Source organism: Dermochelys coriacea, chromosome 7 (assembly GCF_009764565.3).
Source record: "Dermochelys coriacea isolate rDerCor1 chromosome 7, rDerCor1.pri.v4, whole genome shotgun sequence".
Lineage (NCBI taxonomy): Eukaryota > Metazoa > Chordata > Testudines > Dermochelyidae > Dermochelys > Dermochelys coriacea.
Genome location: NC_050074.1, coordinates 103,526,551 through 103,542,029, shown reverse-complemented (window position 1 = coordinate 103,542,029; position 15,479 = coordinate 103,526,551). Strand labels below are relative to the sequence as shown.

At 40.9% G+C, this 15,479-nt stretch overlaps 1 protein-coding gene across 1 annotated transcript in view; it reads left to right on the top strand.

The window, feature by feature from the left end:
- DOCK1 (dedicator of cytokinesis 1) overlaps positions 1-15,479 on the top strand; it is a 578,721-nt gene that overhangs the window by 316,097 nt on the left and 247,145 nt on the right. Inside the window, 1 exon segment of the mRNA XM_038408546.2 lies at positions 9,160-9,254. Within this exon segment, the coding sequence (XP_038264474.1) occupies positions 9,160-9,254 (95 nt within the window).

The window sequence follows — 15,479 nt, the reverse complement described above, 5'->3', positions numbered from 1 at the left end:
TGGTTATGTTCAGAACGGACTCTTGAGTACCTCTTGACATCTAACTCTGAGATACCATTTATTCTTTTAAAACAGTGTCATTTTAAAATACATCATACAATAATGAATATTGAAATCAAGGCTTTGATTTAATGTAAAGAATTGCCTACCATGGCATCATCAGTGTTGAGTGCTCTTTTGCCTTTCCCATGTTCCAAATTCGTAGAACTCCTAGTTCTTTTCCTTCCTCTTTGGTTAGTATAGGACTGTCAGTGCAACTACTGGAGCATATAGATGTTCCTCTGAGCATGTACCCTTCTGAGGAAGGCTTATAGAATCCTGCCCTGAGACTCTTTAACCCAAGGTTTTGGCAGCCTTTCTGCCAGGGCCGTTGGGGTCACAAAAGATGAAGAAGTGACTTAATCACAGTTCATACATTTCTACATACAGAGATAATTTCTGATAGTACACGGCTCTTTAATCTAACACAGAGGCATAATGAAGTCTTGTAGCTGGAAGTTAAAGCTAGACAAATTCAGACAAGAAATAATGTACAACTTTTTAAGTGAGAGTGATTTATCATTAGAACAGCTTACCTCAGGCTATGATTGAGGCTCCATCATTTGAAGTCTTTAAATTAAAATCGGATATCTTTGAAAAATATATATTCTACCTCAATCCAGCTTGATGTTGATTTAAATTTTATGGCCTGTGTTATGCAAAAGGTCAGAGTTAGATGATCATAGTGCTCCCTTATGAAAATCTATGAAAAGATGATCTAGGAAAGTCAAGGTCCATTTTTAGACCTGCCCAAAGGATGTCCTTCAGTGGAGTGCTACTGAACTCTGCTTGCTGTAAGGAGCTGAGATGGTTTGAGCTGCATGGCTCTTTTATAATGTCAACTTTGAGTTTCCCACAAAGGTTTTTGTGCAGCCCTAGTGGGCATAACTCTAGAATGTACTGGAAGCTCCTCAGAGCTGGGGCACACCTCCAAATGTGAACATGGAGAGATAACACTGCCAAAGAACCATAGATACTGTGGTAACTGAATTTTTCCACTCTTGAGATATCTCAAATACCCCAATATTCTTAGAGATTTGTGGTCATCTCATTTGAATGACAAAGTAAAACTACATAGAATCATGACAGCTTATCTGAATATGGCATCAACCAGTCATCCTGTCATAAATTGGACTGTGCTCAGTATTTGATTTCTCATATCATCTGGGCAATACAAAATAGGTGGTATTTAGCAATGGGTGATGCTAGCACTTTCACCTGCTTCCTGAAAATCTGGTTTATAGAGTTGATTTTTCTGGTGACCAAACATAGGTAGAGAGTATGTACAGGTCAGTAGCCCTAAGCCCAAAACAGGAATGTAACTGGAACAAAGATTAACTTGATGCTGTAGAATGTGAGCATTTTCAAAAGATAAGAACTATCTATGGAAATATATTTCCACTGAATGCATCCGATGAAGTGAGCTGTAGCTCACGAAAGCTTATGCTCAAATAAATTTGTTAGTCTCTAAGGTGCCACAAGTACTCCTTTTCTTTTTGCAAATACAAACTAACACGGCTGCTACTCTGAAACCTGTCACTATAGATATAGATTGCCCTAGGGTTTATACAACAGATGTATACATGTGGCAGAGCCTGGGATAATGGAAGAGGATTCGAAAACGAAATTTTAGTTCCAGATTATGTTAGACCTCAAATGTTCTTCATGCTTTCTACTAAACAGATGTGTAAAATAGGTTCTATCAAGTCTCTTCTCTGCTTTAGGCCTAAGATGGTAGAGATCATTCACCTTAGTTTGGGAATCTGTATGAAGGGGATGTTTTAGGAGAGGAACATGCATTCATTTTATACAACTTTGAAAATATTAACTGTCAGTGGTTAGACTTTAAATGAGGTGGGATCTCATCTTCATTTTTTCAAGCTAGCAAAAGGTTCTGTGTTAGTATTTGGCTATGAGAGTTGCTATTTTCATAATATCCTTTCACTTCGCCCAGGAGATCTTAGTGATTTAAACTGCCGTCTGTAGGCCAAGCATGCTGGCTCATGATTCTAGAAGGTCATGCATTGCTAGGTAAACAAGGGCAAAGGATACATTTCCTTTGCATAGTCAAGTTGAGCATATTTTGGCTAACTGATACACAGCCTGGAATATATTATTGATCTTCTATTTTGCTTTAAAGATAATAGTTCCATTGTAAGGTGTTCACTTGCTATGATACAGCTAGAGGCTATATAATTTCTGTAAAATTCTGGATGCCTTGGAGAGAGTTTAAAAGGGCTAATTTTCTATTGTTAGAGTCATATACATTTTTCATTGTGAAGTGCATTATGTTTAAGTGTATCAAGCAAACATATACACGTGTGTGTGAGGTATGTATATTTAAAATCTGTTACTCCATATCCATCCAGTTTCTTCACCTTTGCCCTCCTCCCCCACTGCCTTCCTTTTGGTAGCTTATGGCAAGGCTTCAAAAGAGAAGCTACTGCTGTTGTCAGTCCTGCTCTGGTCAGCTGTATGTAGGGTGGTATGCACTTAGCTATTTGTTCTTTATACCCCTGTAACAGCCAAAGACCTGAATGTGGTATGGCCAGCAGCAGCTTTTCCTCTGAAACCCAGTTACAGCCCAGCTAAAAGCAGACAGATGGAAGAAGCAAGGAGAGAGGAAGGAGCATTGGATGTGGGAAGGGAGCAAAAAGAGAGGGAAGCTAAAGTTAGAAGACGAAAGGGGAGGAAGAGCATGGAAAGGTACTAGAGGGTGAAAGAAAGCAAGATAAGTAGGAGTATGAGGGGCAGGACCGCACAAGAAAGGAAAGGAACAGGTATTTCACTGACCCTGCCAGCGCTGCAGGTTAGTCTGTGCAACAACACAGGAACCCTCCTGCTGACTTGCAGACTCTCTAGGCTTACAGCCTGCCCCGATCTGGTTCTTGTTCCTGCCCCAGCCTTGCCCGAGTCTTGTTCCAGGGTGCTCCAGCCTTGTCCGTGCTCTAATCTGACCTTGCTACAGCCCTATATCTGGCTCCTGACCTCCAGACACTTGGACTGATTCCAACCCGGTTTCACCCCTTGGCCTACATCTCTACTCTGACAATGATACTGATTTGGCTTGTCTAGTGACTCTGACCACCTTACTTTGACCGTTGGCCTGCATCTGGATTCCAACTATGATACTGATTTGTCTTGGCTTCTGACTCTGATCTTTGTTCTGACCCATGGCCTGTCCTCGGTCCCCAGTTTCAGCACTGCCCTCAACCTGGGCCCGACCCTACATCTGGCTTTGACCGCCTCTCTAACCGCTAGGAAATCTGAGCAGAGATACTTATCCGAATAAGCCAGTAATGCTACCTAACATTCCTTTAGGTTACTCTACTGACAATCAGCTGTTTCATTCCTGAAAAAGTCTTAATGAATCAGGGCCTCTCTTAATAGACTAACTATAGAAGAGTGGCTTGAAAGTCATCAACAAAGTCTGTAACTTCTCATCAATGTACATATTTTAGTATTTACATACTTTGTAGAGTTCTCTACTCTAATCTAGCATTCAGAATAAATGTGATTCAAATGAAAGTAACAGTCTACATTATGTTTAGAATTTTAATTTAAAAAAATCACCACCTTTTTTATAAACATTGAATCTACTGGTTTGGGGTGCTTGTTTCAGTTGTCTCTTAAATAAGTGAAGAGAGAAGCTGAATCCGGCTTGCTGTTGTACAAATAAATGTAATCAATTACATTTTCCACCAAATCCACTGCTCACAACCTCCACTCATTGAAGTCCTCTCCTTGGTCAGGTTGCAACTGCAATTCTTTGTGCTCATGGTTCTTGACCTATCATATATGCTGCCTTTGACGTGGTCATTCACTCCCTCCTTGAAACTCCTCAACTTCAGACACTGAGCTCAAACTATCTCTCCTTATTTGTGTCCTGTGCTCCTCCACTTCCCCCTGTTTCTGTCTCTGTTTGGGGACCCTGGTTGAAGGGGTTGGGAGGCACTTCTGGTGCTGCTTACTGCTTCCCACCATTTTGGGGGGCTATTAAATTTTGTGAAGATTCATATAGATTCTGTCTGGAGAACACAATGTAAGATTTATACTTCCATTCCAGGAAGTTTAATTGTCTACTAAGTCAGGGGTTCTCCACCTTTTTCTTGCTGAGCCCCCACATCAACAGGTATAAAAACCCCAGGACCCAGCTGGAGTGGGAGGGGGACTTGGGTCTCTGGGCTGGCGGGGGACCTTTGGGTATCGGCTTAATTGGATTTCTATGTGAGGGGGAGGGGCAAGGACTGGCGGAACCCAGGGAGGGAGCACCACCTCCACCCCGAGACTCACCTGAGCAGACCACCCAACCTGTCTGGGTTTTGGGAGGCTGCAACCAAAAAATATAACTCAAAGGGGGGGGACTCGGCTAAAAAAGTTTGAAAACCACTCAGGGTGCAGATGGGGTACCTAGGGGCTGTGCACAGGCAGGAGGGTAGATCAGAGTGCAGGCAGGGGGTAGCTAGGGGCTGTGTACAGGCGAGGGGTAGGTCAGGGTGCAGGCAGGGGTGTAGGTCAGGGTGCAGGCAGGGGGTACCTAGGGGCTGTGTACAGGCAGGGGCGTAGGTCAGGGTGCAGGCAGGAGGTAGCTAGGGTGTGGGGGATAGCTCAGGGTGCAGGTAGAAGGATAGTTAGGTGCTATGTGACAGAAGGGCTTCCCCTGTGGTGGCTGCTCCCCAAAGGCTGTGCTGGCCCCAGAGCCGGGCTTCCCCACTCAGGCGGCTCTTACCGGCTGTGTGAGCAGTCAAAGAAGGCTGGAAGCTGAGGAGCAGCCACAACCCCGGGCACCAGCAGCAGACGGGGGGAATGCCACAGCTGCCCGCTCCATGGCACCAGTAGCCAGAGGAGTAGCTGCCCCGCACTGCCTGGCTCTGGCTTCCCACCTACAACCTGGCCAGAGGGCTGGGCCTGAGGAGGGTGGAGGAGAGGGGGAGGAGGTGGAGCTGCCCCACTCTGGGTAAGGCACTGCAGTTTGGTGGCCAACACCCTTGTGCCCCCTCATCTCTGCCCATGGGCTCAGGGATTCTGCCCATGGCAGGGAGATGGGGCTCTGGGGCTGCAAGCATCAGCCCCTGGATGCTTTGGGGCAGGCTGCCAGCTTCAGCACCAGAGGGGAGTGTCAGGGCTCCCGGCTTCAGCCCCACAGAGCGTGCCAGGGCTCAGGGCACCGGGTTTCAGATGCGGGGCCCCACGGACCCCCTGAAAGGGGTCACAGACTCCCTCAGACCCCTAGTTGAGAACCACTGTACTAAGTGATTTAAGTATTTCATCTGAAGTCAGATTTTGAACTGGCACTACTGGGAGTGTGAGAGATTACTTTTGTGGCTGCTTTACAGTTTAAAGCAATTGCTCTTTGTCTTTCTTTGACCACTACTTTGCTTGCTACTTCAGAAAAGCCACAGTAGTTTGAAGATTTTACTCTCTTTTGAAAAAAATAAACAAACTTGCAGGGCAATATGAAAACATCCCCCCTTATTAAAACCCTAGCATATCTGCCTTCTTCAAGTGCCCCCATCCCCATAAATGGGCTGGTGTGGAGACCACCTGCCATCTGCTTTATATAGTGCTGCCCTGGGAAGGCCTGGCTGCTAATACATGTCACTGGTAGGTGGGGATTCACTTATCATAGGGGATGCTTTAGAAGGGAGTTGCTTGTCCCCTAAAATCCTCCTTCTATGGAATTCCCATGCTTCTTATGCGCTCTGTAGAGAGCTTCAAATGATCTTACTCAGCCTTGGGATGTATTGGAGAACTCCTGGAAAGTCACAACTATGTGTACAGTAGAGCTTGTGAAATGTGGTGTGTGATGTTTGGAGGCCTGAAGGATGGAAAGGGGCATTCTCTTCTCTGTTCTGCACTGAACTACAAGGCAGAGGGTTCTGTTCTTTCTGGTGTTCATGAAAATACATAGTTTGCCTGTTATGAACAGTCAGGTGAGGCAGTGAAAGAGGCCATCACTCAGCAGGCAGACAATGTCAGGCTTCTCTTCCCTCTCCTATCTCCTTTATTCTCTCTGTGTTCAGAAACCCTCACTCTGAAATCCTATAATCCACCATTCTAGAGGTCTTTGTATATTGGGCTTGCTGGATAGTCAGCTGAAAAAAGGAAAATTGCCGCCTTCTTTTTTTTCACACCAATCCCAGCTAAACATGTTTAAAGGACACAGAACTAAATTGCTCTCCATTCCCTTTCCTCACACTGATCTGTTTGTAAGTCCTGTTTGTCTGTCTACACACTGTCCATAATCCTCTCCCTTTCCCTTCGTTAAAAAAACAGAAAGATTGCAAATGGGACTCATCGTCTCAGAGATGCCCCTTCACTGTCACCAGTGTGAAGCTCACTGGTGCAGCAGCCAAGAGGGCTTGAGACCTTTCTTGTACCCAGTGACATATCAAATAGGTTTCTCAGGTGGGCAGAAGTTGGAAGCTGGGCTATAATGAAGAAAGAGTTGCATGGTTTGCTCCTACAATTTGATTCTGTATCCTTGCTTTACAGTTAGAGCAGTTTGTATTGGTTCAAACTACCACTAAAAGTCTCTTACCTTAAAAGCCGAGGAAGCATAGCATGAGCTGATGATTAAATATAAAATCCAGATTTTTGCTCATAATGCAAGCCATGCTGGCACAAAATCAATTACTTTTCATAGAGGAAGGATAAAATCTAAACTGCCAAGAGAGCACTGATATAAATACATAATGAATAAGTAAACTTCAGAGGGTATAAATTCTATTCAATAAACTTTACATGCTGATGATTAAAGTACCTTTGCGAAAATGGGATTATTAAAGTGTAAATGTCAATAGATTAAATATGTGGCTGAATCAGCAAATTAGCACAAATCAAACATTACATCACCTTCATGGTCAGTAAAGTATGCAAGTCGATCAACAAAATGCATGAAAAATTCATCTGCCACCACATGCAGCTTGATCAGCAAAGTGTGCAAAAACTCCACAGCTGAAGCATCTAGCAGAACTAATAAAATACAAAATGAAATATGCTATAAGAAATCAGGAAAGTATGCATCTGCATTCGTAAAATATTCAAAAAGATAAACTCTATGGGCCCAAATTTCCCCTCATTCACATAAGTACAACTCCCACTGAAATCTCAGTTATTAAGCTATGAAGCAGGATCAACAAGAAAATCAACCATTTCATGTAGTAAAAATGTAGTTTAATGAAAGAAATACTGCATGAATCCAGTCAACAAAATATGCAATATGATCATTAAAAATTTGTAACTTATATCTGAAAAACTAGCTGTGAAGTATGCAGTTTGATCACTAAACTGAGGACACATTTACTGAGCTAGTGAAGTATTTGCCCGAAATGAATTTTGCCTTGTGCAGCAGTAGCATCTCATATTAATGATTAGCAGTTGAAAACTCTGATAGTCTGGAAAGTCAATTATTTTAATGTCAGAATGTCTTCTTTTACTGATGTGTTATGGAGAGTAATTTTACCATTAGCAGTTTTACTCACCTAGTGGTGTTTCTTTAAAATTCATATTCTGTGCCATCTGATGTTTTGTGGGCCTCTTTGGCTGTATAGACATTGCACCTAATTATGATTCATCAGATAAAAATATGTGAAATATTTCCTCCTTTGGTTGCTGCAGAATGTTGCACGAGACATTCTAAACCAGTCATCCTTTCTCTCACTCCCACCACGCTGCACAGCTACTGAGCATGCTAAGAAACTCCTTGGTTCTTGGAGGTGAGAAATTCCCTGGCCGGTCAATGGCAGTATTCCTAATATTGACCAGGGAGAGCTGTATATCCTGGATACATGCACCTCTTCTAGTATTCTAGGGAAAGCGATAACACATTCCCAGGGTATGTTCAATACCAGGACTCATACCAGTGTTAAAATGTTTAAAAGGACAATGAGCAAGAAAGATTAACTCAAACAAGGATGAAGTTCCATTAAGACTTTGAATGGACAGGCAAATGGGAGAACACTGTCTTGCATGAAAAGACAGACATTTTTCTGTGTTGGAGAAATCTGGAGAAACATTTTGAAGAGATGGTGTTGAACAAGGTTCCATGTAAGCTCCAGCACAGAGACAATCGTATCAAGAATAAAAAGTTCAGTGGGACTAGGTGGTACATTCTGTGGGACGAGGAGCTGTTGCATAAGCTGTTTCTGGCTGTCTGCATATTTTCTGTGGTTTTGATGCTCTGAAAAGTGTTACATGTTAATATGCATTATTATTTTTACAGCACCGCAAATTGTGCTAGGTGCTTCACGCACATGTAAATTGCACAAGTTTCTTTCTCCAGAGAATTTTTTTTTCTTCATGTCTACACAAAGAACAACTGGCCAATGCCACCAAGCATATATTGTGCAGAATCAGTTTCTCTCTTGCAGAACCAAATTCGTGTCTCTTTTTAGGGGGAGCCTAAAATTATTGTCTACTCTGATCTCTCATATGACACAGCCATAGGACTTCCCTGAATTAATTCTAATTCAAAGCAGAGCATAGCTTTTCAAACAAGTATACACTGGAGAATGCACCTTCTCACCAGTGAATACTTTTGTACAATTGGACCCTTTTTTGGTTAACATAAGAAATATTTTTAACACGATCTTCCTCCCTCTTTTTACATATACAGATAGTTGGTTTCAACATTTATATTCAAAACAGGATTGACAGATCTCAATTCTATACATCTATTCTTCTTTGACTGGTGTGATATGTTGTAATGTACTATGAAGTCCATTTTGTAAGACTTCATGCTTATCCTTAACCACATATTTATCAATGAGAGCTGGAACCACCTTCAACAAAGTATTTCAATTTGATTAATTTTGTCATTTGTTCTTTTTCATGGAATTATATAATGAATTGGTTGATTACAATATAGAACTATTTAGTTTAAAAAAAGAAAAAAAACCTATACTTGTTACAGCTATCTTCTGAAAGGGATAAATCATATAATTATCATAGAATTAATATACAGTTTACTTTAACAGTAGTTTATATTTTTTTCATTCAACAAAGCAAGAGATACCTTTTTGAATTTAGTCATTAATCAAGTGAGTTTTCATCAGCCATATGGTATCACATTTGATCTGAAAGAGTGGCCTTTTTCAAGTGTTTTCCCTCTTATTTTAGGACTTTCTGATGGAAACATTCATCATGTTCAAGAATCTCATTGGGAAGAATGTCTATCCCTTCGACTGGGTTATAATGAACATGATGCAGAATAAGTAAGTACAGAGAAAAAGCGCTGAACCTTTACTGAGATGACTATTTCATGTTTGATCTGAAACAACAGTGTTGCTTAGAAACAGTCTCACACACAATGCAGCAGAGATTTTTTTTTCTGTGATGCAAATAATTATTTGAAAAATTGGCTCTAGAGATTGCAGTAGACCTGTTATTGAAACAGAAGCAGTAAAGCATTGCTCTTCAGGTCCATCACAAATCAAGGGAGGGTGTCATTTAAAAAAAATGTACACCAACAATTTTAGAACAGATTGTGGAGGAGGAAAATTCAACCAACATTTTTAATATTATTATTAGTTAATTGAATTTCCAATACTACTTCAGTCAGGATACATGTGTTTGTACATCACATATTTCAGAAATAAATGGCTACTGTGCAGGGTTGAGCATCTGCTGTGAGAGTGTTTTGATGTTGTTAACATATAGATAATGCATTTTCATACATCCTAATTGAAAGAGCAGGGATTTAAAACCTGTCCCCATCAGCTTGATAATGAAGTGACAGGTTGCGAATCTTTCAAATCATGTTTTTTTTGCTTTGTCACTGCTTCTCTGTTTTTCGTTATTTAATTATTATTTAACAGGATTCAGTGGAATATTTTACATTTGCCATTTTAGTAAATATCTCCCACACATTTTTGTTCACTTTGATGCAAGTTTTTAAAAAAACATCTTGTTTCCATGTAGCTTGGAGAAATATTTTGTGCTTACTGTTAGCTATCATGGCTTAAACATTGTCAGTTTTACCCTATTAACCCATAAAATAGGGGTTACTTTTGCCATAAAAATCCACTGAAACTTGAAACTTGGCATATGAGAACTCCCCTCAAGAATGTATTTTATTATGAGTAATAAATTGGATTAAAATGAATTCAGCCATCCTTGAATTTATGTTTAGTGGCTATGGTCAAACATGTTTGTCCTGCTGTAACTCAAAAAACACTGTGTTCTGAGTAAAGAACTTTTTCAAATTAGTTGATAATGTAGACTAAACCTACTGGATTTTTTGTTCAGGTCTGAAATGTGGCCCCCTGTTCATAAACTCCAGCTACTTTGAGGATTTTACTGCAGATTTATAATATGCAGAGATCACCATGGGAGCCTTTACAGCATATGTTATTCCACAGCCCTTGCTGAAATCCTGAAAATATCTCTTCTCCCCCTCTACTTTTTTCTGTGCACTATCATTTTAAGAAGAATTGAGACAGTACTGGAAAGGGTTCTATTTACAGCCTATTGGCCCCACTTACTAGTCATGCAGCAGTTACTGTTAAGAGACTGATATGCTTCTTTCCCCAAACTTGACAATATTTTCCCAGGATTCTGCCACTGCTGAGAATGAAATACTTGTCCTGGAATTGAACCCAAATTTCCTAAGTGGCAGGGCCAAATGCCTTGTGAATGTTTGTTTGTAGTTTTGGTTTGTTTGGGGTTTTTTGTCTGTGTGTTACTAATTTGAAATTATAGTAGCAAAAAAATTACTTTTTTTTTTTAACATATAGTTCAGCAAATTTAGCAGTATTTTCAAGCATGGTGTTTTTAGTCTCAGACTATGGCAAGTAACTTTAATACAGTACAACTGAATAAAGGTCTGCAACAACTTAGTATAGAGGTGAAATGAAGACAGTGTCTAAACCAGAATAACTCTGGAGACAGGAGTCTGCAGAGGCCTGCAGGAAGCTGATGTATTTTGATTCTTGCCTGATCTTCTGGTACCTACAATGTGCGGCTTACATGTATTTTTCTATACTGGACATTACTTCCTGAAAAAGCAGAAAAGCCAGCTATACTGTCACAATGTTAGGGTCTTCTGTGCTATCATTCCCATACTTTTAGAGACAGTATTTGAAGAAGGTACAGGCTAAAAGAATGTTGTATTCACAAGCTTGTTTGTGTTGACAGTTATCCAGAGAGAGACTTGTTCATCTCTAAGTTTAACTTCTTTACCTAAATGTAATGGTAATATGAGCATTTTAATTAAATGTATCTTTGTGTATGTTTCTGAAATGGATTAAGCTCTTTAACTTCTAAAGTAGGGTGGGGCTTCCAAAAATATAAAACTACATTTTGAAAATATCTTCCCGTCTAGTTTGTTTGTTTTCAAGCTACTATTGGAAAAGAGTCACTAAAACATCCAGTAACATATAGCAGATCTGTCAGGCAGAAATAGCTTCCTGTCTTCAGTAGATATTGAATCTGAGTACACAGTGCCACACCACTATCAAAAAAAATAATTAAAAAGTGTGTACTAGTTCATTAATTTATTTCAGTACTTTTAATACCGTTGTGATCTGGCAGTATGGGGCAACCTTTCAAAGTTCACCTTTTAATTGTGCCCAGAAAATCTTACAGTTAGAGACACAATTACGCAGTTTGCACATTGGAATACTCTTGTGTACAGATGAATATTGCATAGATGAAGAAGAACCCTTGCAAATATTTGGGTAACATTAAGGAGAACTTGTGAAAATTTGTATCTACAAATTTAGTAATATACCTACTTCAAAATCATTTTACTTGTATAATTCTGTATACAAAACTACATGCGGAACTCAAGAATTAATCTCTTATCTGCTAGTAGCTTCTCGGCTATTGGTAGCCTCTCAATGGAAAAGAAAATAGCCCAGCCATTGAAGAATGGTTCAAAAATATGGGAGATTGTGGTTGTAGAAAAATTAACACGCTAATTATGTACCCAGCAAAACAGAAAGAGAACAGGTAGATACTTGATATTTGGTTACCTTTTATTCCTTACTCAGAAGAAAAAAAAAAGCACCCCATCTAATTTTTTTGAATTTTAACATTTGATAGATGATACATGGTTTGTTAAATATGTGGATATAGAGGTTTCACTCAATTTAATAAAATCACTAGAAATGTCATAGGTGTTGTAATGATGCTCACTCTATAATATGGTAACACTGTTAAATGGAAAGATCTGATGGCTATATTCCTGTATAATGTCTCTTTAAACAAAAGAGAACTGTTGTAATGATTGTTTTGTTCCTGATATTTACATGGCAAGATTTAATAAACTTGTTAAAACTTCCTAAATAGTTAAAGAAAAAAAGAAGAAATAAGTGCATATCCATCCCTTAGTATTAATTATTTTCTCTTGATGCCCAGGCACATGGGATTCCTTCTGTTCCTTTGTACTGTCATTGTTCGGAGTGTGCTGTCAGTTGTTACTCTGTGAACATGCAGCTAGTGATTTTTGCTTGTTAGTGGCATTTGTCTTTCGCCAAGGCTTCATGAACCAAGAAGGTAAGAGACGAATGCCTTTGCCCATCATCCTTGATCAGTTAGAGGGAGTTCCTCTTAATCCAGGAGTGCTCCCCGTCCTCACCAGAAAGCAGCAAAAGGAGTTCCTCTTTGTCAGAGTTCTCCTTAAAGATGCTTAGAGCCCTCTCAGCCTTCAAAACCAAAGAAAGGAATGGCTTCACATTGTTGAAGTCCTTGGTGGGGGACTCTTTGGCTGCAGAGGCTAACTACTCCAGTACTGAAGGTAGAGAGTACCCTTCAACTGCTACTCCTCAATATCGCTCCCTAGTGGCTTGATCAGGACAGAGCTGTTGACTCTGGTTCCTGAGCTGGGACAGTTGCGGCTGGCTGCTTCCTTAGAACAGACACTGGAGCCATCACCCTTGATCATAATGGAGCAAAAGTCTATTTTGGTACCAACCACCCTGGAGACCTATGCAGCTGCAAAAGATCTCCTAAGCCTCTTAGTACACCCTAGCAGATTACTCAGACCAATAGTGTCTTGCCAGAGTGCATACCTTGCCTTCCATGTTGCTGACCCATTGATCATGAAACCAGTTCCAAAACCAGTGGTAATCACTTTGCCTCAGCACACGGTACTGATAGCCAGGAAGCCCCCAAAGTCAGTACTGCAGTCCAGCCATCATGTTCCCAATCTCTGATGACACCATCGGGTACTGCATCTCCTCAGCTCTATTGTAAATTAAGATTGTCTTCCCACAAATAGCTGCTGCAATTGGCCCTGACATCAACCCCTCAACAGTCTGTAGTAGAGGAGGAACAAAGAGTCAGTGGGCATGATTTCTTCCTGAACACCAATAGCCACTGCCCCTTTCCACCTTGTCCCCAGATGAAATGACCAACCCTCCATCCACACCCCTTTCAGATGAGTTGAAAGTCTCAGGACTGGATGAGGCCGTTAATGGACACTCTAGACTTTTCACTTGGCATCAGACAAGAAAAGCTGCACAGTGTGCTGGGTGTTCTCCGGCTCTCTCAATCAGGTAGAATGGTCCTACCAATCAATGAGGTACTGGTAGAAACAGCTAAAGCTGTATGGCATGCTTCTGCAACAATCCCTGCCAACTTCCATGTATGCAGATAGGAGATATAAGGCACTGGGGAAAGGATTTGAGTACTCGTTGCAGCTCCCCACCTTGAGGTCTCTTATCATCCAAGATCCACAAGAAAGGTCTGAACAACAATTAGGTCTATTCCCACAGAAAAGGATCTTAAAAAACTGGACCTTTTCAGACATAAAGAGTACATGTTAGTGAGTCTTCAGGCTGGGAAAACTAATTATCAGGCAGTCTTCGCAAAGTACCATTTTCTGCTTTGGAATCAACTCTCTTCTTTAATGGACAAGCTCTCCAACGAATATCAGAAGGAGTTAAGATCCACCATGTCCAAAGGGTAGGTCACTTCTAGAATGGCACTCCAGACAGCACAGGACTTGTCACATAGCTGCCAGGACCATGATGAGATTCCTTAAAGGACTGACTCATGCCTTTCCACCAACTAGGAACACTTTCCTGCTTGGGATCTCATCATAGTGCTGGCTGGATTAATAGGGTCTCAGTTCAAGCCCATGACTACCGGATTAATCCAGCAACTTTCTAAAAAGACAGCCTTCCGAGTGGGCATATCATCGGCCAGGACAAATGGGGAAATTCAGGTCCTCATGGTAGATCCCCTCTCTGTTATCTTCCACAAGGACAAGGTCACCCTGAGACTTCACCCTAAGTTCCTGCCTATGATTATTTTGGGTAGCAATAATAATCTATTCATCCCATGGTTGTCTTTTCTAAACCTCATTCTTCACCAGTTGAGGTAAAGCTTCACACCCCAGAAATGGGTAGGACATTTGTCCTTTAACCTGGATAGAACCAGAATGGTTAGAACCTCTCTGAGACTATTCATGGTGTTTGCAGGATGGATAAGAAGACAGCCAATATCCTAACAAAAACTATCCAAGTGGGTTTTGGACTGCATACATACTGGCAGTATTCTTGTGAAGAAGATTCATCTGCACATTAGATCCCATTCAACTCAAACTCAGGCAATCTCTACAGACTCTTTGAACAATATCCCGTTGACTGAGATTTGTAGGGCAGCAAGGTGGAGTTCAGCCCCACACATTCAGTACTCACCTATGCATTGGGGCAGGCCTTTAGGTCAGATGCAAGCTTTGACAGAGTGGTACTCCAGTCATTATTCCAGTAGGAGGACTCCTACCCAGATTTAAAATCAGGATACTGCTTGCTAGATGCCAAGTGTCAAATTTGTCAACAATCACAAGAATAAAGTTTTTAGTTACTTCTAGTTTAGTTTAGCTAATAAAGTTTAGTTAAATTCCAGACACTGGGTCTTGTTACACTTTTGTCTGCTTGATTGAAGAGCCCATTATCAAAATATTGTTCCCCATATAGGTACTTATATAGACTGTGATCAAATAGCCCCTCAAATTTCTCTTGGTTTAGCTAAATAGATTGAGCTCCTGGAGTCTATTCAGTATAAGACATGTTTTACAAACTTTATCATTCGTGTGGCTCTTCTCTGAAGCCTCTTCATCTTTCTTGAATTGTGGACACCAGATTGGGACACAGTATTCCAATAGTAGTCACTCCAGTGCCAAATATGGAATATATAACCTCTTTCCTCCTACTTGACATCCCCCTATTGATGCATCCAAGGATCATTTTCGCTCTTTTGGCTACAGCATTGCACTGGGAGCTCATGTTAAGCTGATTACTCACCATTACCACAAGTCCATTTAAGAATCCCTGCTCTCCAGGATAGGTCCCAGTCCTGTAAGTATGGCCCACATTCTTTGTTTCTAGAGGTACAGGTTAAAATGCATATTGTTTGCTTGAGCCCCACTTACCACGTGATCCAGATCGCACTGTATTAGTATCTGTATTGGTGATCTGTCCTCTTCGTTGTTT